Source organism: Zootoca vivipara, chromosome 17 (genome assembly GCF_963506605.1).
Source record: "Zootoca vivipara chromosome 17, rZooViv1.1, whole genome shotgun sequence".
NCBI lineage: Eukaryota > Metazoa > Chordata > Lepidosauria > Squamata > Lacertidae > Zootoca > Zootoca vivipara.
Window position 1 is genome coordinate 14,951,033 of NC_083292.1, and position 22,027 is coordinate 14,973,059.

General features: G+C 48.7%; 1 protein-coding gene across 1 annotated transcript; it reads left to right on the plus strand.

Annotated features, from left to right (window-relative positions):
* Window positions 1-3,310: 3,310 nt before the first annotated feature.
* On the plus strand, window positions 3,311-19,639 carry LOC118076173 (solute carrier family 2, facilitated glucose transporter member 11-like). The gene is made up of 12 exons (XM_035098787.2): window positions 3,311-3,368; window positions 6,048-6,146; window positions 8,461-8,621; window positions 9,548-9,672; window positions 9,984-10,113; window positions 10,279-10,427; window positions 11,493-11,674; window positions 12,632-12,742; window positions 14,082-14,183; window positions 16,672-16,747; window positions 17,358-17,485; window positions 19,430-19,639. The coding sequence occupies exons 1-12, from the start codon at window positions 3,345-3,347 to the stop codon at window positions 19,637-19,639; spliced, it is 1,497 nt and encodes a 498-aa protein (XP_034954678.2). The 5' UTR covers window positions 3,311-3,344.
* The last annotated feature ends 2,388 nt before the right edge of the window (window positions 19,640-22,027 follow it).

A 22,027-nucleotide genomic window follows, 5' to 3' on the forward strand; every position in this document is an offset into this window, starting at 1 on the left:
GAATAAGTAAAGAAATCAAAACAGAGGGGGGAAAGGGTTAAATTCCTCCCTGCCTGCCTGCTCTGATCCCAGCCCCAGCCCTAGCACAATTTGCATTCTTTAAAAATCCATGCATTGCTGCAAAGAGGCTTTTAAGGCATGCCTGGAGTCCAGGGTTAGCCCTTATTTGACGAAACCTCTGCAGGCAGATTCTATCTGGAGTTGTTAATTCTGTTCTTGCTTTACCATGAGGGGGGGGGGGCATTTTGTTTGCTGCAAGCAACATTGCTGAGTTTTCCATGAGCAGAGTCAACTGCATGAATTAAGGAACTGTTACCTGGCGATTTTTAGCAATGCAGGTGGAACAAAGGCATCGTTTTCATACTTGGGGTAGTTTTTCCAGTTCGAAACACATCAAAATACTGTAAAGGCTGAATTCTTGGGATTGATGGGGAGGGAAACCCATGGCTAGGTGTGGGTACATGGGCGTAGCCAGGATTTTTTTGGGGGGCAGTACTTTGTTAGGAGGGGGGAGGACTTTTTTAGGGGGGAGCAGAACCGACATGATTGGTCAGTTCAGGGGTCAGCAAACTTTTTCAACAGATCCACTGTCCCTCAGACCTTGTGGGGGGCCGGACTATATATTTTTTTAAAAAAATGAATGAATTCCTATGCCCCACAAATAACCCAGAGATGCATTTTAAATAAAAGGACACATTTTACTCATGTAAAAACATGCTGATTCCTGGACCGTCTGCGGGCCGGATTTAGAAGGCGATTGGGCCTCATCCGGCCCCCAGGCCTTAGTTTGGGAGCCCCTGGGTCAGTTAGTTAATTAAGCAGTTCTGTTGTTTTACTTGATCTAGAAGGCTCAGCTGCTCCCCCACCCCATGGCTATGCCCATGTATGGGGAACCTAGAAGTGTGCAGAGGGGAAAGCTGGAGGGCTTCTCAGGGGGTCCCCCTAACCTTTCACCTTGCTTCTGCAACTATGAGTATCAGAAACTTGTTCTGCCATTTCACTGGTAAGCTTGCAGAAACCGCAACCCCATTTCAGCCTCCTCCTTGTTGGAAGTCAGATGAAGCCCATTCTCTCTTAATCCCAACCTGTCTGTTCTCTTCTCCCAGACATTTTTTTTTTTGGGGGGGGAGGCCACTGTGTCCCATTATTCCCGGGGAGGCTTCTACGAACAAGACTTCAAGCTCTGACCGACAAGTTCCACGAAGCATCGAAATACAGTATTTTGTGGGATATATGAACTTGTAAAACAAAACCCGAGAATAAAGGAAGATCCCCACACGTTTGTGCTTGCTCTGTTTCTTGGTCGTAGAGTTATAGGGTTGGAAAGGGACCCCCAGTGGTCATCTAGTCCAACCCCTTATCGCATACATGGAAGAAATCTCCAGTTCCTGTTTTCAAAAGCACTTCAGAATGACCCCTTAAAGTTGTTGTTGTTGTTTAGTCGTTTAGTCGTGTCCGACTCTTCGTGACCCCATGGACCATAGCACGCCAGGCACTCCTGTCTTGCACTGCCTCCCTCAGTTTGGTCAAACTCATGTTCGTAGCTTCGAGAACACTGTCCAACCATCTCGTCCTCTGTCGTCCCCTTCTCCTAGTGCCCTCAATCTTTCCCAACATCAGGGTCTTTTCCAAGGATTCTTCTCTTCTCATGAGGTGGCCAAAGTATTGGAGCCTCAGCTTCAGGATCTGTCCTTCCAGTGAGCACTCAGGGCTGAGTTCCTTCAAAATGGATAGGTTTGATCTTCTCGCAGTCCATGGGACTCTCAAGAGTCTCCTCCAGCACCATAATTCAAAAGCATCAATTCTTCGGCGATCAGCCCTCTTTATGGTCCAGCTCTCACTTCCATACATCACTACTGGAAAAACCATAGCTTTAACTATACGGACCTTTGTAGGCAAGGTGATGTCTCTGCTTTTTAAGATGCTGTCTAGGTTTGTCATTGCTTTTCTCCCAAGAAGCAGGCGTCTTTTAATTTCGTGACTGCTGTCACCATCTGCAGTGATCAAGGAGCCCAAGAAAGTAAAACTCTCACTGCCTCCATTTCTTCCCCTTCTATTTGCCAGGAGGTGATGGGACCCCTTAAAGTAGGTATCCCCAAACTGCGGCCCTCCAGATGTTTTGGCCTACAACTCCCATGATCCCTAGCTAAGGGGACCAGTGGTCAGGGATGATGGGAATTGTAGTCCAAAACATCTGGAGGGTCGAAGTTTGGGGGTGCCTGCCTTAAAGCATCTGCTGGGAAGCTGCCAGAGATGTCAAATTGTCCTTAAATGAACCCATCACCAGGGTTCTCCTAATAATGCTGCTGGATGCAAAAACTTATGGAATATGCAGAAATGGTGAAACTTTTACCAGAAGAATGAGAAATCAAGACCACAAACTTTTCATAAAAGAGTGGAAATGGTTTATTGAATATTCACAGATAAATTGTAATCAGATCAGAACATTGGCAGGATTATTGCAATAACCTGCAGTTTTGTAAGAGTATATATTTAAAGTGGATGAACAAATGAGCAAATTAAGTTAATTTGGATATGCAGAAGATATTAAGAATAAATTTAAGGAACCACAGAAAGAGGGGGAAGGAAGTCATGTTTTGACATGTTAAGATGATTGAAAATTAGTGAAATGTATAAATCTGAAAAGCATAAATAGGGAGTGAATACAACAGGCTGGAGAAGGAGGAGAGACCCATTTTTGGCTGGCATACCCAGTTGCTGGGTCTTAGTAATATCTTCCAAATACCATACTTTTCCTTGTATAAGACTAGGTTTTTTTTCTTTAAAATTATGTGGAAAAACTGTGGGTCATCTTATACACGGGGCAATCTCCCCCCTATTTTCTTAAATTGGGAGTCCCTAAAAATAGGGGACGTCTTATACATGGGGGCATCTTATACACGGAAAAATACGGTAAATATTCGGAAGATTCTGCTTATGTGGAGCCGGGAATTTGCAGCAGGAAATGCTCTGCGGATATTTCAGGTGCGACGGGCTGAGGCCAAAACTGATGGGCAGCAGATAAGGCTGATGTCACCGGGCTGGGTGGGTGGGGAGGATGACGCCGGCGGCCAATGTGACTGGTCCTTGTGTCTCGATTTCACACCCGGGTGAGTTTTACCTTTTGCCCAATGGAGCTTTCTAGTCTTGGGCTCTGCATGTAATTAATGGTTGATCGAAACAGGCGTGAAGGGCACAGCCGGGCAGTTAATTTTAACTCTGGTGTCATGGTTTCCGTCCAAGCCGCCCACATGGCAGCGAAGGAGCCTGAGACACACCTGCCCTTCCAGCCGGACTCCCCTTCCTCCTTTCCTTCCCCTCCGAAAGCCGCTTTCTGGTGCAGGATGGAGGGCCGGTTCTCTGGGCTGGTGAGTAACACGGGCTTTGCTAAGGGTGATTACAGGAGGAGGAGGTCTGCGAGAGAGGGCCCCCCCCCAGGAAGACGAGCGTTCCTTCTCAGGCTCTGCTCAGTTGGGGGGGACCAGATAGCTCAACATCTCCAGCCCAGCCCAGCCTGCCTACTCCTCAGCATGAATCACGAGGCTGTGGGTCAATTGCTGCGGTCACAGACGGGGTCAGGATGCCCTCAACCTCATCTACTCCCCCCCCCGTAGGAAGGTGTGCTGTCTCATCTGCAGACCTGCCCCCCCCCACATTATTTTGGTTTGGACCAGGCATAGGCAAAGTCCGGCCCTCCAGATGTTTGGAACAACAATTCCCATCATCCCTGACCACTGGTCCTGTTAGCTAGGTATGGTGGGAATTGTAGTCCCAAACATCTGGAGGGCCAGACTTTGCCTATGCCTGGTTTGGACCCAAGTGAGCTCTGGCTGGCAGTTCCTCAGGGCTTCCTTTTCTATTTCTAGAAGGTTCTAGTAGTCCTGGTATAGGATGGTACTAGCCACATCTGTCTGAACTTCTCTCCTCCTCACACCCTCCCTGATCTTTGGCCTCATAATGTTAAAGCGTCAAACAAAAATGATCATTCCAAAACCAAAGTTGAGCTCTCTTTTTCTGTGTGTGTGTGAGAGAGAGAGAGAAGGAGAGAAAAGCTAGCCAGCAATAAATCACACCGAGTCCATGATGCTAACTCTTGATTAGCAGAAATCAGGCCAGCTCAGAGGAGCCAGACGTAATGAGCACAGCAACTCTTCTCAGTAAGTCTTGCCCCTATGAGGCAGTTGCAGATGCTGAGGACCCCCACCTTCCCGTAGCTGACTTAAGTCTCCTCCTCTCCCAGGTCCTTCCCAAGCAATCTGAGCTCCTCCCTCTCCATAACTTCTGGTCAGCTGGGAGACAGGTGGGGAGGGGAGCTTGTTGCAGCAGGAGGGGGAGACACCCTGGCTTCTTCACCAGCCTGACTCATCTCTACCTCTTGGCCTCCCTCCTCTCTTGCTTCTGCCTCCGATTCTGGACTTCTCTCTGCCACAGACTCTCCATGCTCACTATGCCCTGTTAGTTCTTCAGCTTCTGACAGCTCTTCCTCCCAGGCTTCTCCCTCTGATCACTCATCATCGTCCCACCACCAATCCCCAAGCTCTGAGCCTTCTTCCCTTGGTGGTTCCCCAGCTGGTACCTCCCACCATTCCTCTGTGTCCAGCCAGTCCATGACTGTGTGTGTGTGTGTGTGTGGATGCTGAAGCCTTGATATCTGCATTTAGACTCAGGGTTGCATCCAGCTAAGACCCATTGCAATCAAGGGACCTGAGTTAGCCATATCCATTAACTTCAGTGGGACCATTTGAGAAGGACTAGTGATGGACACGAGTCTCATTCAGTCCGAAGAGGGTGGTGGCAGACTGAATTAGATTTTCTCTGCAGGTCATCGTGTGACATCCCTACAGAAGATTCTGGGAGGAAGAAGCAAAGTCTGATCACCAGTATTTTAAAAAAATCTTCATTGCTTCTTCATCCCAGAATCTGAGGTGCCCAGTAGTCCACTTTAGAGGGGGGGGTTGGAGGTGGGTGTTCTCCCATTGTCAGGCTTCACGGAATCCTATCCCTCCCATGGCGGCAGTAAAGAAGCAGATTAAAAAAAGAAGAGTTCCTACCAAGTAGTTTATTAAATAATCACAGCGAAAGACAAAGGAATGCAGTCTCTCTCTAGATAACGGCGTTGCTTCAAGTAAAGTCCCACTCTCCTACGCCTCTACTATTCTACGTCACCCCTGCATTGGCTAATCTGAGCTTTCTGCCTTTGCGCTTTCTGTTCTACTACACTCAATGCCAGGGCCGTCTTACCCATAGGCACTAGGGCGCCGGGCTCTCAGGGGCGCCGGGGCCTGAGAGTTGAGTCCGGGGAAGAGCCTGTCCATCCGTCGGAGTGCTGCGCCGGGCTCTTTTGCTGCGGGTGGCTCTGTGCCGCGAGTTCGGGGCGACCAAGCCAGCGAGACGCTGAGACGGCGGGCCGGCTCCACCACCCTCCTGTGCTCCTGGGACTGGGCGGCACCAGGCAGATCTTTGCACCCCGGCGCCGCATATGCTTAAGACAGCCCTGCTCAATGCCCACCTAGTCTTGGAAGAGGGAGGTCAGGAATGCTTCCCAAGGACACTGAGTCTGTCAACTGTCTCTCCCCTGGTGCTTCTTCTTCCTGCTGTTCCTCTCCCAATATTTCCTAGCTTTCCCCCTTTGCAGCCTCTGAGCTATGTCCTTCTGCAAACCACTGTTCTAAAACTATATTGTCCTCCTGCTCTCGGGAAGGTTCGAGGGGGCACACCATTCCTCTTCAGTCCAGCCCCTGACACCCATGAACCAGCACAACGGCCGTTAGTTTCTATATGCCAAAAATAAAAGAAATCTGCCATGCTACTCACATAGAAATCCAGCAAAAACGACTGAAAGCAAATTTGCTCACTGAGCATCATTCATCCAAGAGCAGGACTGGAGTTTTCACAGCAAGGGCGTCCCAAATACCACCCCGTCTCCTGCATCACCTCTGAGCATGACCCCTTGAGAATGAAAACCGTTTCCTATGGGCGCTTTGAGGAAGGGTGACGGGTGGCCTTTCTTTCCTCCAGGCTCTCGTGTCTTTTGTCTCCCATTGCAGATTCGGCACCGGAAGTTTTACCAAATGATCCTCGTGCTGGGGATCGGTGGCAACCTCCCAATTGGCTATCAGATTTCTGTGATCAACTATCCCTCCATGGTAAGCGGCCCCTTAAGCAGCTGCACCCGGTAGAGGGCGTGAGCAGGAGCAAAGACTGATAGCCTGCCTCCTCTCCACCATGTGATGCTCACCCTGGTTCCATTCCATAGCCGCCTCCTGCTCCTTCCATGGTCCAGGAGGAGGCAGAAGGTGGTGGAGGAACACCCTCTTTCCATAGGTTTCGCTGGTCAAACAGAATTGCTTTGCTGATGACTCAGTCTGAGACTGGGGAGGAAGGGAACTGAATTGGATTTAAGGTTAACACCTACCCCCCCGGCTTATTCAGAAGGCTTTTAACCAGGGTAGCAGGGCCTTCTCAGTGCTGGCACCCACCCTGTGGAACGCCCTCCCATCAGATGTCAAAGAGAAAAACAGCTACCAGATTTTTAGAAGACATCTAAAGGCAGCCCTGTTTAGGGAGGCTTTTAATGTTTAATACGGTAGATTATTTTATTTCATTTTACTGTTGGAAGCCGCCCAGAGTGGCTGGGGGATCCCAGCCAGATGGGCGGGGTATAAATATATTATTATTATTATTATTATTATTATTATTATTATTATTATTCAAAGCACATTTCCAAAGAATCCCAGGAACTGTAGTTCATTAAGGCTGTTGGGAATTGTAGCTATGTGAGGAGTAAAGTATAGTTCCCATTATTCTCCCCCCCCAAAATAATATTTATTCATTTAATAAGAATGGGGGGAAAATACAAAAATATGCAAAAAAGAAAATAAAACACAGAAATACAAAATGAAAAAAATGAAAAAAATATGAAAAAAGAAAAAATATCAAACTTTATCATTCATCTTATTAAACATTGATTTATGGACTTCCTCGGTCCCCCCCTTCCTGATTTTTATTTTTTATATCATCTATAGCAGTTTTCAAACATCGTAATTATAATCATTTTCAATTTACGCTTTTATTATATTATATACCTCCAGTTTCTATCTATCACATATTATTCTCCACCCCCCATCCTCGGGTCTCCCCCTGCTACTGGGAGATCCCAAGTCGAGAAAGATTGACTAGGGTGGTCCTTAGAACAGTTGAGCCGCTCTCCCCCTCCCTCCATCCCAGAAGTTCCCTATAGTTCCCATTATTCTTGGGCAGGGGGAGGTGCTTTGAAGGCAGTGCTTCTCCCCCGCCAGGGGGGTACTCAAGAGTACGCAGTACCGGCACCTCTCTTTTTTGTTAAAATGTGTGGCACTTACCGTAACAATTTCATGGTGATTATGGCCGCCTCTTTTTCTAGGGGGGGGGGGGAGCACTGTTTGAAGGTACTGTGTATATACCAGTTCTAGCTGGAGCTGAGGCTTGCAGTAACTCTGAATGAGCTGGTGGTTGTTAGCTTTAATTGGAGAGCACTGAGAAGTGTGTCTTCTTTGCCTGCTAGAAAGTCCCCAAAAAGAGTCCCTCCATTTGAGCAATGTTCTAAAATACTCTCTTGACATTTTGAAAATTTGCAATCTGTTTCTCTCAACAGTAGAACTTGAGACAGGAATACAGCGGTACCTTGGTTCTCGAATGGCTTGGCTCCCGAACAAATCGTCTCCCGACCGCCACAAACCCGGAAGTAAGGGTTCCGGTTTGCGAACGTTTTTTGGAAGCCAAACATCCGACACGGCTTCCGCTTGACTGTAGGAAGCTCCTGCGACTAATCAGAAGCCGCGCCTTGGTTTTTGAATGATTTCGGGAGTCGAGGGGACTCCCGGAACAGATTAAGTTTGACAACCAAGGTACCACTGTACTCATTTAGGAATAATAAACAACTTGAGCGATGCCATTTTCCCAAACCATGAGATTATGATGTATGAATTTTCCAAGACTGAAATTTCTGTTTCATCTCATTTACTGCTAGTTTGCAATTGAAATCTATGACACTTTTGATATCTGAGCAGAGAAATAACCCCAAAATATCTTTTTGGGAGGGGTAGGGAAGCAAACACCTTTATTTTATTTTTTATTTTTTAAACCTTTATTGAAAAATATTAAAAAATACATCAGATCTTCAAATATAAAGTATAAGATACAATGTACAAGATAATGTCCTCCTACTTCAAATATATTTCAACTCTAACTCAAATAAACCTAAAATTATCCACAACCAAATAAAATCTAAAAATATATTCTAAGTTTTAATTCTAGATTCAAAAGAAGCAAACACCTTTAAAGGGTTAAGTATTTCTGCATGATGATGATGATGATGATAAAGAAGAAGCATTAGCTGATGCCTCAACTCCCCTTCCTTCCTTCCTTCCTTCCTTCCTTCCTTCCTTCCTTCCTTCCTTCCTTCCTTCCTTTCCTCCCTAGTACATCAAAAAGTTCATGAATGAGACCTGGCTTGAGCGCTCTGGCTCCCCGCTGCCTGAAGGTGCCCTCTTGTTCCTGTGGTCATTCATTGTGTCTATCTATGGTGTGGGAGGATTGCTGGGCTGCCTCTGCAGTGCCTACCTGACTGTAAAATATGGCAAGTATGTAATAGTCCAAACGGGTTGCCAGAAAAGAACTCTTGGTACATCCATCCTGCCCTCTGGCTCTGTGTTAAAAACCTAGCTGCTGAAATATTCCCAGCTTGAGTTTTCTTACAGCTGAATTTATAGAAGGGTTTGTGAGATCCTGGTGCATGAGAAATCCTGCTTCCCTTGGGACAGCTAGCCGTTTTACTCTTATTTCTGGTGCCTCCTCAAGCGCTCTGCAGTCCAAGGCAGCCAGAGCCAGAATCAGTGCTATCCCTACCCAGGAGTCAAATGCTGCAATACAACAGCAAGGGGGGTTCTGGAAAAGGACAGAGTTATTCTTTCTCTCTCTGCAACCCCCTAAGCTCGCTTGCTGTCCTTGGCTGCAGTGGAGGATGCTACCTTCCCATGGCCAGTGCACACAGAAGCTTCTGCCTTTGTAAATGGGGGCGGGGCCTTGGCCTTGACCTCAGGCAGCAAAATGTCCTGGGCTGGCCCTGGCAGGAAGCAGAGCCATCTTTCCCATTGGTTTTACTGGTGCGTTGTGCCAGGGTGCTAGCCTCTCAGTGGTGCCCCAGCGAGTGGGGGAGCTGTGCGGCTTTGCCGGTGGCCTCCCCTTTCCCTCCTGCACGCCCACCAGCTGTGCCCTGGCAACCATATGGCTGGCGGACATGCAGCTTGCCTCCCAAGCCTCCGCAGGAGGAGAGAGATACCCGCAGAGGCTTGGGAAAAGCTCGACAACTTTGGGAAACGGGGGGGGGGGCGTGCCGGAAGGATCTTTGCACCACGGCGCCAGATATGCTTAAGACGGCCCTGGCAGAAAGGCTGCTCTCCACTGGCTTAGGAAGCTCTGAACAAATTGAACACAAATGATGTCACATTGATCTCCCCCTGCTCTCCGGGTCTCCTCTGCCACCCCATTTCTGTGCCCTTGAATGCAGGAAGAGGACCATGCTGGGGACTGACGTGCTCATCCTTGCGACGGCTCTGCTCGTGGCTTTCAGCAAGAGAGCCAAGTCCTTCGAGATGATCCTGATCGGACGGTTCCTCTTTGGCGTGAGTGCCGGTAAGGTCTTGGAGCATCATTGCGGTAGCCTTGCGAGGGCTCCAGAGCCTAGGCATTGCTATCAGCTGGCAAGGGGGCAGCTCCCCACTGAAACCTCCCAACTCCCCTCTCCATTTGAAGGGAGCAAGGGGCTTGTGCCACATTTGGCAATGTGCAGGGGCCGTTGGATAACCATTCTGGGGTGGATTTGGGATGGGGTTGGTGTTCTCTTTCATTCAGCTCATGGCCACATCAGCCCCTTTTTTTCTTGTGGTGCTTCTCTCCCTTTTGACTCTGTTTCTCTCTTGCCCTTCTTTCCTCCCATGCCCCAGGCTTCTGCTTGACCATCCACACCCAGTATGCTGGAGAAGTTTCGCCCAAAAGGCTCCGAGGCTTTGCAAACGCCACGTCCGCCTTCTTTTGGTCCTTGGGGAAATCCTTGGGCCAAATCCTGGGGCTCAGGTACACCTGAGGATCCTTGCACCTCCAGGGGTGGATAGAAGGCTCCTTTTCTCGGGCTGGGCCACGGTACCAGCTCTCTGACCGCCTCCTCCTGAGCATGTACTGAGCTGAGCGGACCTGATTCCATGTGAAGCCTTGTCTGATCTTCCTTCTTCTCCTCTCCAGGGAGTGCCTGGGCACAGAGTCCTCCTGGCCTTCGCTCCTGGCCTTCATTGGGGCCACAGCCTTCCTCCAGCTGCTAACTCTGCCCTTCTTCCCCGAATCACCTCCGTACCTCTTGATCCAGAAGGGAAACGAAGGCGCCTGTGTGAGGGGTGAGGCCTCGAAGGACTGCCCTGGGGAGAAAGGGAGATAGACAATGGGGGGGGAGAGAGAGAGAGACTAGACAGCATCTTGGCCAACGCTTCATCTCTCACACACATTTTCCAGGGGAAAAAAGTGGGGCTCTTGAGGTGGAACAAGCAGCTTAAAACCTCCTCAGGCCTGCCAGTTCTTCACGACAACCCCCACCTCAGATGTAAAGCATTATAGTTAGAAGTGGCATTGTTATTGAACCACCCTAGCCTAGAGCAGTGTTTCCCAACCAGTGTGCCTCCAGATGTTTTGGGACTACAACTCCCATCATCCCTAGCTAGCAAGACCAGTGGTCAGGAATGATGGGAGTTGTAGTCCCCAAACATCTGGAGGCACACTGGTTGGGAAACACTGGCCTAGAGAATACAAGGGACACTGTTTCAGTGTATCTGAAGAAGTGTGCATGCACACGAAAGCTCGTACCAAAATAAAAACTTAGTTGGTCTTTAAGGTGCTACTGAAGGAATTTTGAAGGGACATGGGTGGCGCTGTGGGCTAAACCACAGAGCCTAGGGCTTGCCGATCGGAAGGTCGGAGGTTTGAATCCCCGCGACAGGGTGAGCTCCCATTGTTCGGTCCCAGCTCCTGCCATCCTAGCAGTTCGAAAGCACAAAGTGCAAGTAGATAAAAAGGTACCACTCCAGCGGGAAGGTAAACGGCATTTCCGTGTGCTGCTCTGGTTCGCCAGTAGCGGCTTAGTCATGCTGGCCACATGACCTGGAAGCTGTACGCCAGCTCCCTCGGCCAATAACGCAAGATGAGCGGCGCAACTCCAGAGTCGGTTATGACTGGACCTAATAGTCAGGGGTCCCTTTAGCCTTACCTTTTAGCCTAGAGAATGAAGACATCCTCTGTGAGCCTCCTCACAGGTCCCGATGCCAGGACCCTCCTGGCAGCAACTGCCCATTCCCCTCTGCTTGTCTGCTGCATTGCTCCCTCTTGTGGCTCTCAGGGGAGTGGCAGCCTGGCAACCACCCACATCATTGTAAGGCCTGTTTCTTCCTCTTCTCCCCGCACCCTCCCAGCCATGCAGCAGCTCTGGGGCCAAGAAGATCACCAGCAGGAGCTCAGTGACCTGAAGCAGGAAGCGGAAAACAGCACCAAAGTCCTGAGTGCGAGAGAGCTGCTCAGAGACCAGTCCCTGCGCCGGCAGCTACAGATCCTCATGGCGGTTGTCATCACCCTCCAGCTCTGCGGCATCAATGCAGTTGAGTTCTGCAGGCTCCCCTTGGCTGCAACGATGCACCGTCCTGCCTTTGGGTTTGGAGGGGCTCAGCTACATTGGCAAAGAAAAAGCGCTTTATGCGCGTTGTTTGTGCATTCTAACACGGTGACACCAGATGGCGCCGTGGAGTTCCGTTTTTGCTAACCCGATTTCTCGTGCAAAGTTTGCAACGGCGTTTAACTGAAACGCTTCTTTCATGTGTCTAGATCCAGCCTTGGCTCAGGCTCCTCCCGGACAGAAAACAAGCACAGCTGAGAAAGAGAAGATGTAGACTGGATCACCCAACTGACAGGGCTGGGAGGAAGAAGAGGATAATGGGTGATAGAAGCAATGGGTTTACACTGCAGAAAGGCAGACTGAGGTTTAGCATCAGAGAATGCTTCTGAAGGCTAATGATCTTCAGGAATGGAAAGGTGTCTTGATGGGTTGGGAAGGCTGCCAAGTATAGCTGAAGGCAGCAGCCAGAGGACAGGACCCCTCCTTCCAAGACCAGTGTGAGGCTTAACAATCTTCTCTGCTAATATTTTACTTGGGTGCCTGATCAGTGGCGATGCAGGAGACAGGCTCCTGAAATGCAAACAGGCATTCTAGCCTGGGTAGGATTCGCATTTCCATGGGGTGCCAGCTGGAGGCAGGTGTGACGGTTCAGGTGTGAAAGTGCTCTGAGCTGGCTGCCCTGAAGACTCACCTGGGGGGGGGGGCACCTGCAACCTTAGCCCAAGGGAGCCAAAGCACAGGAAATCTGTATCTGAACACATGAAACTCTCCCTTGATGACAGGCTTCTTTGCCCATTTCCTTTGGTCGCAGTTGCCTTAATCTTAATGCCAGCTGTTGTGAGACCAAGTTGGCAAGTGTGCAATGCCCCCCCCCAGGGTTGCCCTGGAGGTGGGAGCGGCCAACAAGAGCCCCCTTTTGCCATCTCCTTCCTTTCTCCACAGGTCTATTTCTACACTTTCGAAGTCTTCCGCACAGCCGGTTTTGGAGAGGCCCTCCTCCCTTACGTCTCGCTGGGCGTGGGCTTCTGTGAGCTCCTCTCCTCCTTCCTTTGTGTAAGACCTTTTCCCAGGCAGTCCCTTCTCCCCCCTGCCATTTCCCACCGAGGCGCAAGAGTGTGGAGCTCCTTTCCTCCTCCTTCCCCACTGGTGTGCCTCCTGGCACTGTCTCTTCACTCAAGCCATAGGCCAGGCATCACCAAACTTCGGCCCTCCAGATGTTTTGGACTACAATTCCCATCATCCCTGACCACTGGTCCTGTTAGCTAGGGATCATGGGAGTTGTAGGCCAAAACATCTGGAGGGCCGCAGTTTGGGGACGCCTGCCATAGGCTGCTGCAGATGCACCTCTTTGCTCCAGCCTTTTGGAAATGGAAGAGAACCATTTTCTTGTCTCCTCCCTGGCCTGTGTTTAGAGGGGTTAACCAGACAGAGGGCCTTCTCGGTAGTGGCACCCGTCCTGTGGAACGCCCTCCCAGCAGATGTCAAGACAATAAGTAACTATTTTACTTTTAGAAGACAACTGAAGGCGGCAACTGTTTAGGGAAGCTTTTAATGTTTAATGCTGTACTGTTTTAATATTCGGTTGGAAGCCACCCAGAGTGGCTGGGGAAACCCAGCCAGATGGGCGGGGTATAAAATAATAATAATAATAATAATAATAATTATTATTATTATTATTATTATTATTTCAATTTTCCTGTGTATAAGACTACTTTTTAACCCAGGAAAATCTTCTCAAAAGTTGAGGGTCGTCTTATACGCCGGGTCGTCTTATACGCAGCCGCAGAAGCGATTTCTGGCACTGCGGACATTTTGGAAATGGGCAGCGTGGTGCCGGAAATCACTTCTGCGCATGTCCAGACGCGTTTTTCGGCTTCCGGACATGCGCAGAAGTGGTTTCTGGTGCTGCGGATATTTTGGATATGGGCAGCATGGGCATGCCCGGCCCACGGACGACCGTAGGAAGGGGGTAGTCTTATACGGCGAGTATATCCCAAACTCTATATTTTAACTGGAAAAGTTGGGGGTCGTCTTATACGCCCAGTCGTCTTATACGCCGGAAAATATGGTATGTTTCATACGCTGTAACTCGCCCTGAAGCATCATGGTGAAGACAGGGTAAGAATTGCAATAATAATAATAATAATAATAATAATAATAATAATAATAATAATAATAATAACTGCCACTCTGGGCGGCTTCCAACATAATATTTAAATACTGTACAGAAATCCATCAAACATTAAAAGCTTCCCTAAACAGGGCTGCCTTGAGATGCCTTCTAAAGGTCTGGTAATTGTTGTTCTCTTTGACCTCTGGTGGGAGGGCATTCCACAGGGCGGGTGCCACTACATAATGATGAGGGTGATAATTACTCTTCCCCCTTCTTCAGATTCTGACAATTGAGAGATTTGGACGGCGGACCCTCCTGTGGCAGGGCTGTGGCATGATGGCACTTGTCCTCTTTCTCCTCACAATTACTCTCTCAGTACAGGTAAGAGCCAGGTTCCCTGGAGGGACGAGGCAGAGGCAAACAGGGAATCCAAGCAGGTCCCGAGGCCCTACAAAGCATCTCAGACCCACCTTCCATAGAAGGCTGGCCCATGCCTGTGGCAGCGTGGGCCAAGGGTTCTATCACTGGTTAAGAGGATGAGGCTCCTTTGTAACTCACACCAAGTGTTATAAGAAAAATACCTCTAATTCTCTTATGGGGTACCTAGAGCCTTTATAGAGTCCCTCAGTAGATCTCTATCAGTCAGAGAGAAAGCAGAGGCCAACCAAAGTATAGGGACGCAGGTGGCGCTGTGGTCTAAACCACTGAGCCTCTTGGGCTTGCCAATAAGAAGGTCAGCAGTTTGAATCCCCATGACGGAGTGAGCTCCCATTGCTCTGTCCCAGCTCCTGCCAACCGAGCAGTTCGAAAGCATACCAGTGCAAGTAGATAAATAGGTACCACTGTGGCGGGAAGGTAAACGGTGTTTCAGTGCGCTCTGGTTTCCGTCACGGTGTCCGTTGCGCCAGAAGCGGCTTAGTCATGCTGGCCACATGACCTGGAAAGCTGTCTGTGGACAAACACCGGCTTCCTTGGCCTGGAAGCGAGATGAGTGCCACAACCCCATAGTCACCTTTGATTGGACTTAACTGTCCAGGGGTCCTTTACCTTTTTGTTACCTATTGAAAGCAAAGCAGCTACCGTAGTAAGCCTGATCTGCATTAAAAGAAAATAAACTGTTGCAACAGGGTCCCCACTCACCACACACAGGAGGGACGAGATCCCCAAACAATGGTGTGCAAGCACCTATAAAGACTTTTGAAATTGCCCACTCTGTAGCCCAAGACCACCACCCCAAAAAACATCATACATGCATCATCGAAGGAGGCAGTCTCCAGCAGAAATCTGAGAGTGTTTCTACTCTCCTGTCTGCCTGGATACCTAATAATGCCTTACTTGATTGCATTTTCTGGGTAGCCTGGCCATTCCTTTGAGATGATAGTTTGCTCAGCTTAACAGATACCTGCCAGACTGTATTCGAAAAGGGAGGGCAAGTCCCTACAGTCCAAAGAGAATTGGAAAGCTTTTCCCATTTCCTTCTTCCTTGCAGGGAAATATTTGAGCTTGATTTGGGAGAGTCAAAAAATGGCTTCAGGATTGCTCTCCTGTACTGTTTCAGACACGTGGTTTATATACCATACTTATGTATGTGTTTGCCTTGTACATTTATGAATGTTTATTCAATATCTGAGACTTAAGAATTCTTATAACACAAGAGAGAGAAATGAACCATGGGGCAATGTGAGGCAGCTGCTCACGGTCTCCTTTGCTTCTTGCCCTGCTCCTCTCCAGACTCCCTAACACACCTTCAGTGCTCCGTGGCTTCTCTGAGTCACATCTAGAATCATAGAATCATAGAGTTGGAAGAGACCACAAGGGCCATCCAGTCCAACCCCCTGCCAAGCAGGAAACACCATCAAAGCATTCTTGACATATGGCTGTCAAGCCTCTGCTTAAAGACCTCCAAAGAAGGAGACTCCACCACACTCCTTATAGAAAATAAATCGCCTCTGTCAGCAGCAACACCCAAAAGTAGGTGTGTGTGTGCCATTTTCTGTTTTTCCTCCAGTGGCAAAACACCCTGTTCCCCCTTCCCAAGTCATCAGCAGACTCCTTCTGTTTCAACCTGTAAACGCCTGCCGATAGGCGGGAAATTGGGAATATGCAATCATTAGCTGACCGTGCTTCTCCGAAAATAAGACACCGTCTTATATTCATTTTTCCTCAAAAAAACACACTATGGCTTATTTTCAGGGTGTGTCTTATTTTTTCCTCCTCCTCCTCCTGCCACGGCCGGCATTGCTGTTGCGCCTATCACTGTGTCTTATTTCCGGGGTATGCCTTATATTTCTTGAATGCTTAAAAATCCTGCTATGGCTTATTTTATGACTATGTCTTAAAATAGGGGAAACAGGGTGATTTCTGATTTTAACATGGTGCTTATTGCATGGTGGCTTTATGTCCAGTTGTTGCCAACAGCTTTGATGTTTCCTTTATGAAATAGCGGTGTATGATTTTTTAATATAATAGTTTTTTATTAAATTTTCCAAATAAACAAAAAGCAACTTACACTCCAACATATATTCACTCTACTCATTACCATTCACTCTGCCAAGCTTATGACTTCCCTCCCTCCCACCATTCAGCTTTGTTTCTCAATCTGAGTCTCACAATTCCATCTTATAAACCAAGTTCCCATTGTAGGATTTATTTCAGTCCCACAAGTGTCTCCAACTTCTACAATTAATATTAATATAATCCATGAATTTACTCCAATCTCTCTGGAACTTTGTCTCGCCCTGGTTTTGGATCCCACAGGTCAGCTTTGCCAGTTCAGCATAGTCTATCAGCAATGTATGATTTTTAAAATACCCAGTGTGAATTCACTGGAGCCTGTCCTTTTTCCTCTCCTCCCTCTTCCCACCCCTAGAACAAATTCCACTGGGCGTCGTACTGCAGTGTCACTCTGGTTTTCCTCTTTGTTTTCTTCTTTGGAATCGGACCAAGTGAGTAGAGGAGGCCTTTACCCTGGTAGGTCTGGGGGCAACTGCTCCTGGTTGGGGAGGGTGGGGGTCTCACCTCCAGGTGTGAGTTGCAAGGTCCTGCTAGGCAACAGTACTGAGGAAGGGGAATACAGTGGTGCCTCGCTTAACGAATGCCCTGCTTAACGAAATTTCCGCTTAACGAAAGAATTTTTCTAGTGGAGGTTGCCTCGCTAGACGAATTCGTTTTATGAAAAATTCGTCTAGCGAATCGCGATTTCCCATAGGAATGCATTGAAATTCAATTAATACGTTCCTATGGGCAAAAAAAAAAAATTCAAAAAAAATTCAATGCATTCCTATGGGATTCGCTAGACGAATTTTTCATTATAAGAAAAGACCCGTGGAACGAATTAAATTCGTCTAGCGAGGCACCGCTGTAATTGCACTAAGGCCAGGCCCAGGAACATGCCAAAACCCCAAGCATTTCTCAGTCGGTAGAACATGAGACTCTGAATCTCAGAGTTGTGGGTTCAAGCCCCCAGGCTGAGCAATAGATTCCTGCTGGTCTAGATGACTCTTCCAACTCTACAATTCCATGATTCCCTGTGTCTTTCCCTCCCTCCTGCCTCAGATGGAGCCTCCATGTCTGTCATGATGGAAATCTTCAGCCAGTCTTCCAGACCAGCGGCTTTCCTGATTGGTGGCTGCCTGAATTGGGCCGGCCTCTTTGTCATTGGAATCACCTTCCCATTTGCTGTGGTCAGTGTCTGTCAGGATCCCACACACACACACCTCCTTCCAACCTTCCTTCCTGCTGCCACAGCTTCCGCCTTCTCCCTGTGGCCCCAATAATGTTATTCTTATAAGGCCCCATGCTCAAGAGAGCAGCCTGGTGCTTCCCCAAGGGCAAGGAGATATGTGCATGATTCCTACGACATCTGTAGTATCTCTCTGGATAACCATTTCCTCAGAATAGCTTCAGGAGTCCCCCTCCCTCAGCTACACGCCTTGGCAATGAAACACAGTGTGGCGCTGTGCAGGGGGAGGCAATATGCTTTAGGTATGGTGGCTGGACTCCAAACCACCCCAGCCCTGGCAGGGCCAATGGCCAGGGATGAGGTGACTTGCAGCCCATATCATCTGGCTACCCCTAGGGTATGAACAGGCTACCCTTGGGCTATGGATAGGCTGCTGGTTGTGGAGCCTCGGTCCAGTATACCTGAAGGAGCGTCTCCACCCCCATCGTTCAACCCGGACACTGAGGTCCAGCTCCGAGGGCCTTCTGGCGGTTCCCTCACTGCGAGAAGTGAAGTTACAGGGAACCACGCAGAGGGCCTTCTCGGTGGTGGCGCCCGCCCTGTGGAACGCCCTCCCATCAGATGTCAAGGAAATAAACAACGATCTGACTTTTAGAAGACATCTGAAGGCAGCCCTGTTTAGGGAATTTTTAAATGTTTGGTGTTTTATTGTGTTTTTAATATTCTGTTGGGAGCCGCCCAGAGTGGCTGAAGAAACCCAGCCAGATGGGCAGGGTATAAATAAATAATGATTATGGTCACTGGCTGACCATGGCTGACCAGTTGCACATTATCCCATCACCTGGAGCTCCTTAGGTGCAGGATGACATGAAAAGCACCTCTAAGTATCTAAAAATGGGACAAAGGGCCGAGCTTGAGCTGCCCCTATTTGCATAATGACCAAGTAACTTTCCCACCAGGTTCAGTGAGCCTGAGGCTGTCAGCTAGGAGCCCCCAGGAGAAACCAACAGAGCCTGTCAAGCCAGAGGTGGGACCCTCCCAGGTACCTTCTCCTGAGGAGCCTCACCAGTCCAGCAGCATAGGGAGCACCCCAAGGAGCAAGGCCCTTTAAGCATTTAGAGTTCTCTACAAAGGGGTTACCCGTAGATCTACAGTACAGTATTCTCAGGCTTTGTTGGAGCTACTTGCTCCCATGGAGCTCTCCGTGGTCCTGCAACGCCTGACCTGCCTTGCTGTTGCCATCAGGCCTAAACACCAGTGCAGCCTCCCTGAGAGGTAACTAGACACGGTGTTAAACACAGTGTTGTGGTTCATGTTGTTGTTGTTTTAATTAATTTAATAATGATGATGATAATGATAATATTTTATTTTATATTTTATTTTATTTTATTTATACCCTGCCCATTTGGCTGGGTTTCCCCAGCCACTCTGAGTGGCTTCCAACAAAAGATTAAAATACAATAATTCATCAGATATTAAAAACTTCCTTAAACAGGGCTGCCTTCAGATGCCTCCTAATTAGGAGTTGTGAGGGTGGAGAATCCAGACCAGGGGCAGGACATGGGAAGAGGGACTTCCAAGCTTTCCCTCCTGAAATCAATCCAACCCCCCTCTTGGGGGGTGGAAAGCAAATGGGAGCATTGGGAGGTGATTTTGGTGGGGGAATTCTTCAGGAGGAAACGGTTGCACCTGTGCACTGTGGCCACCCTTGAGAAGAGAAGAAAACCATGAGAGAAAAATATCTCCTGAATCTCCTCCCCTGTGTCTGAATCCCAGCTTCAAGTGCTTGCAGACCCCTCTCCCTTCTGGCCAATGCAGCAGCCTCGGCTGTGACACCATTTGGCCCAGGCCAAAACTGGACAAACGTTGCAAGGGTACCAAGAGGGCTTGCTCAAGGGGTTGATCGTTGCACTCTCCCCCCCCCCCACTCCCATCTTATTTCCAGGATGCTCTGGGCCCTTTCTGTTTCCTCCTCTTCATGGCTGTCCTTGTGGGGTCAGGAATCTTCTTCTACCTGTTCCTCCCAGAGACGAAAGGGAAGTCCATTGTGGAAATCACAGAGGAATTCAGCAACCCATCACCTTTTCAGAAGAGACTAACTTCTGCCCTTCGGACAGGCTTCCGGGATGACCTCTCTGCCTACACCAGCTTCTGAGCTCGGCAGCCAAGGGAGAACTTGCTACTAGGAGGCTCTCAAACTGGGCAGGTTTTCAACTGATATTCACACCAGCAAGCGGCACAGCACTCCACTTTAAACACACACACACACACACACACACACACACACACACACACCCTCTCTGTGGCCTTTCACTATTTGTGACCCTCTTGCCCACCTTCACAACTGATGGGGGCCTTTCTCCCCCTGCCCTCAAGGTCAATAGCTACACACACGTTCAAGGAGTCCTCTTGGAAATGACACCAGCTGATTTATTTTAAGCTGAAGCAAAGGCCACTTCATAGCATCGCAGTAGCTCAGAGCCAGTTTCAGATGACACGCAGGGGACCTCCCCCTCTGTCTTCTCCCCTGAAGAGACTTGAGCTATTCCTCGGGGGGCAAAATCCAATATGCACCCCAATAAATTTAGGGACACTAGGAATGAAGACCTTGTTGTGGCTGGGGCGGGCTGTCCAGAGTGTCTAAGGCAGTGTTTCCCAACCTTGGGGCTCCAGCTGTTTTTGGACTACGACTCCCATAATCCCTAGCTAGCAGGACCTGTGGTCAGGGATGATGGGAATTGTAGTCCGAGAACAGCTGGAGACTCAAGGTTGGGAAACACTGGTCTAAGGTGTGGTAGCATCCTCAATAGGAGGAGTCTTTTTGCTAGAGTTTCTCCTCCTCCACCCTTTGCTCAGATTTGCAGGTTGACTGAAATATCGATATTTGATCTATGCCGGGAGTTCTGGAGGCTGAGTCAACAGGTTTTCTTTCCTCAACTGACTGTGTGTTTTCATAGCACAGGTTTTGTTCAAGGTGGATAATTAAACGTGAGTTTGGTACTGCAATGTTTGTTTGTTTGTTTTGTAATGCGTTTTAGTCAAATGTTCTCTCTCAGCCAGCAGGAATGTGGCTGACAAGACAAGAATGTTACTTGCCCCAAAATGGAAAGAAGCAGAAGTGCCAGGAAAGGAAGAATGGATACAAAAACTTAGGGAATATGCAGAAATGGTGAAACTTACCGGAAAAATAAGAAATCAATATGACAATTTTTTTAAATAAAAGAATGGAAATGGTTTGTTGCATATTTACAGACAAATTAGAAACAGATAAAAACATTGGCAGGGTTATTGTAACAACCTGCAGTTTTATAAGAGGATATATTTATAGAAGATGAGCAAATGAGCAAATTATGTTAATTTGGATATGCAGAAGATATTAAAAACAAATTTAAGGAACTGCAGAAAGAGGGGGATGGAAGTCAAGTTTTGAAACAACAACAACTGGCCAGGTTTCCCCAGCCACTCTGGGCGGCTTCCAACAGAAATATTAAAACACAATAATTTATTAAACATTAAAAGCTTCCCTAAACAGGGCTGCCTTCAGATGTCCTCTAAAAGTCTGGTAGTTGTTTTTCTCTTTGACATCTGGTGGGAGGGTGTTCTACAGGGTGGGTGCCACTACGGAGAAGGCCCTTTGCCTGGTTCCCTGTAACTTGGCTTCTCGCAGCGAGGGAACTGCCAGAAGGCCCTCGGCACTGGACCTCAGTGTCCGGGCAAAACGATGGGGGTGGAGACACTCCTTCAGGTATACAGGACCGAGGCCGTTTAGGGCTTTAAAGGTCAGCACTAACACTTTGAATTGTGCTCAGAAATGTACTGGGAGCCAATGTAGGTCTTTCAAGACCGGTGTTATGTGGTCTCGGCGGCTGCTCCCAGTCACCAGTCTAGCTGTCGCATTCTGGATTAATTGTAGTTTCCGGGTCACCTTCAAAGGTAGCCCCACATAGAGTGCATTGCAGTAGTCCAAGCGAGAGATAACTAGAGCATGCACCACTGTGGCGAGACAGTCCGCGGGCAGGTAGGGTCTCAGCCTGTGTACCAGATGGAGCTGATAAACAGCTGCCCTGGATATAGAATTGACCTGCGCCTCCATGGACAGCTGTGAGTCCAAAATGACTCCCAGGCTGCGCACCTGGTCCTTCAGGGGCACAGTTACCCCATTCAGGACCAGGGAGTCCTCCACACCTGCCCACCTCCTGTCCCCCACAAACAGTACTTCTGCCTTGTCAGGATTCAACCTCAATCTGTTAGCCACCATCCATCCTCCAACCGTCTCCAGACACTCACACAGGACCTTCACTGGTTCTGATCTGAAAGAGAGGTAGAGCTGGGTATCATCCGCATACTGATGAACACCCAGCCCAAACCCCCTGATGATCTCTCCCAGTGGCTGCATATAGATGTTAAAAAAGCATGGGGGAGTGGACCGAACCCTGAGGTGTGAGAGCCCAGGGGTCTGAGCATTCATCCCCCACCACCACTTTCTGAACACGGCCCAGGAGGAAGGAGCGGAACCACTGTATGACAGTGAAATGTCAAAATG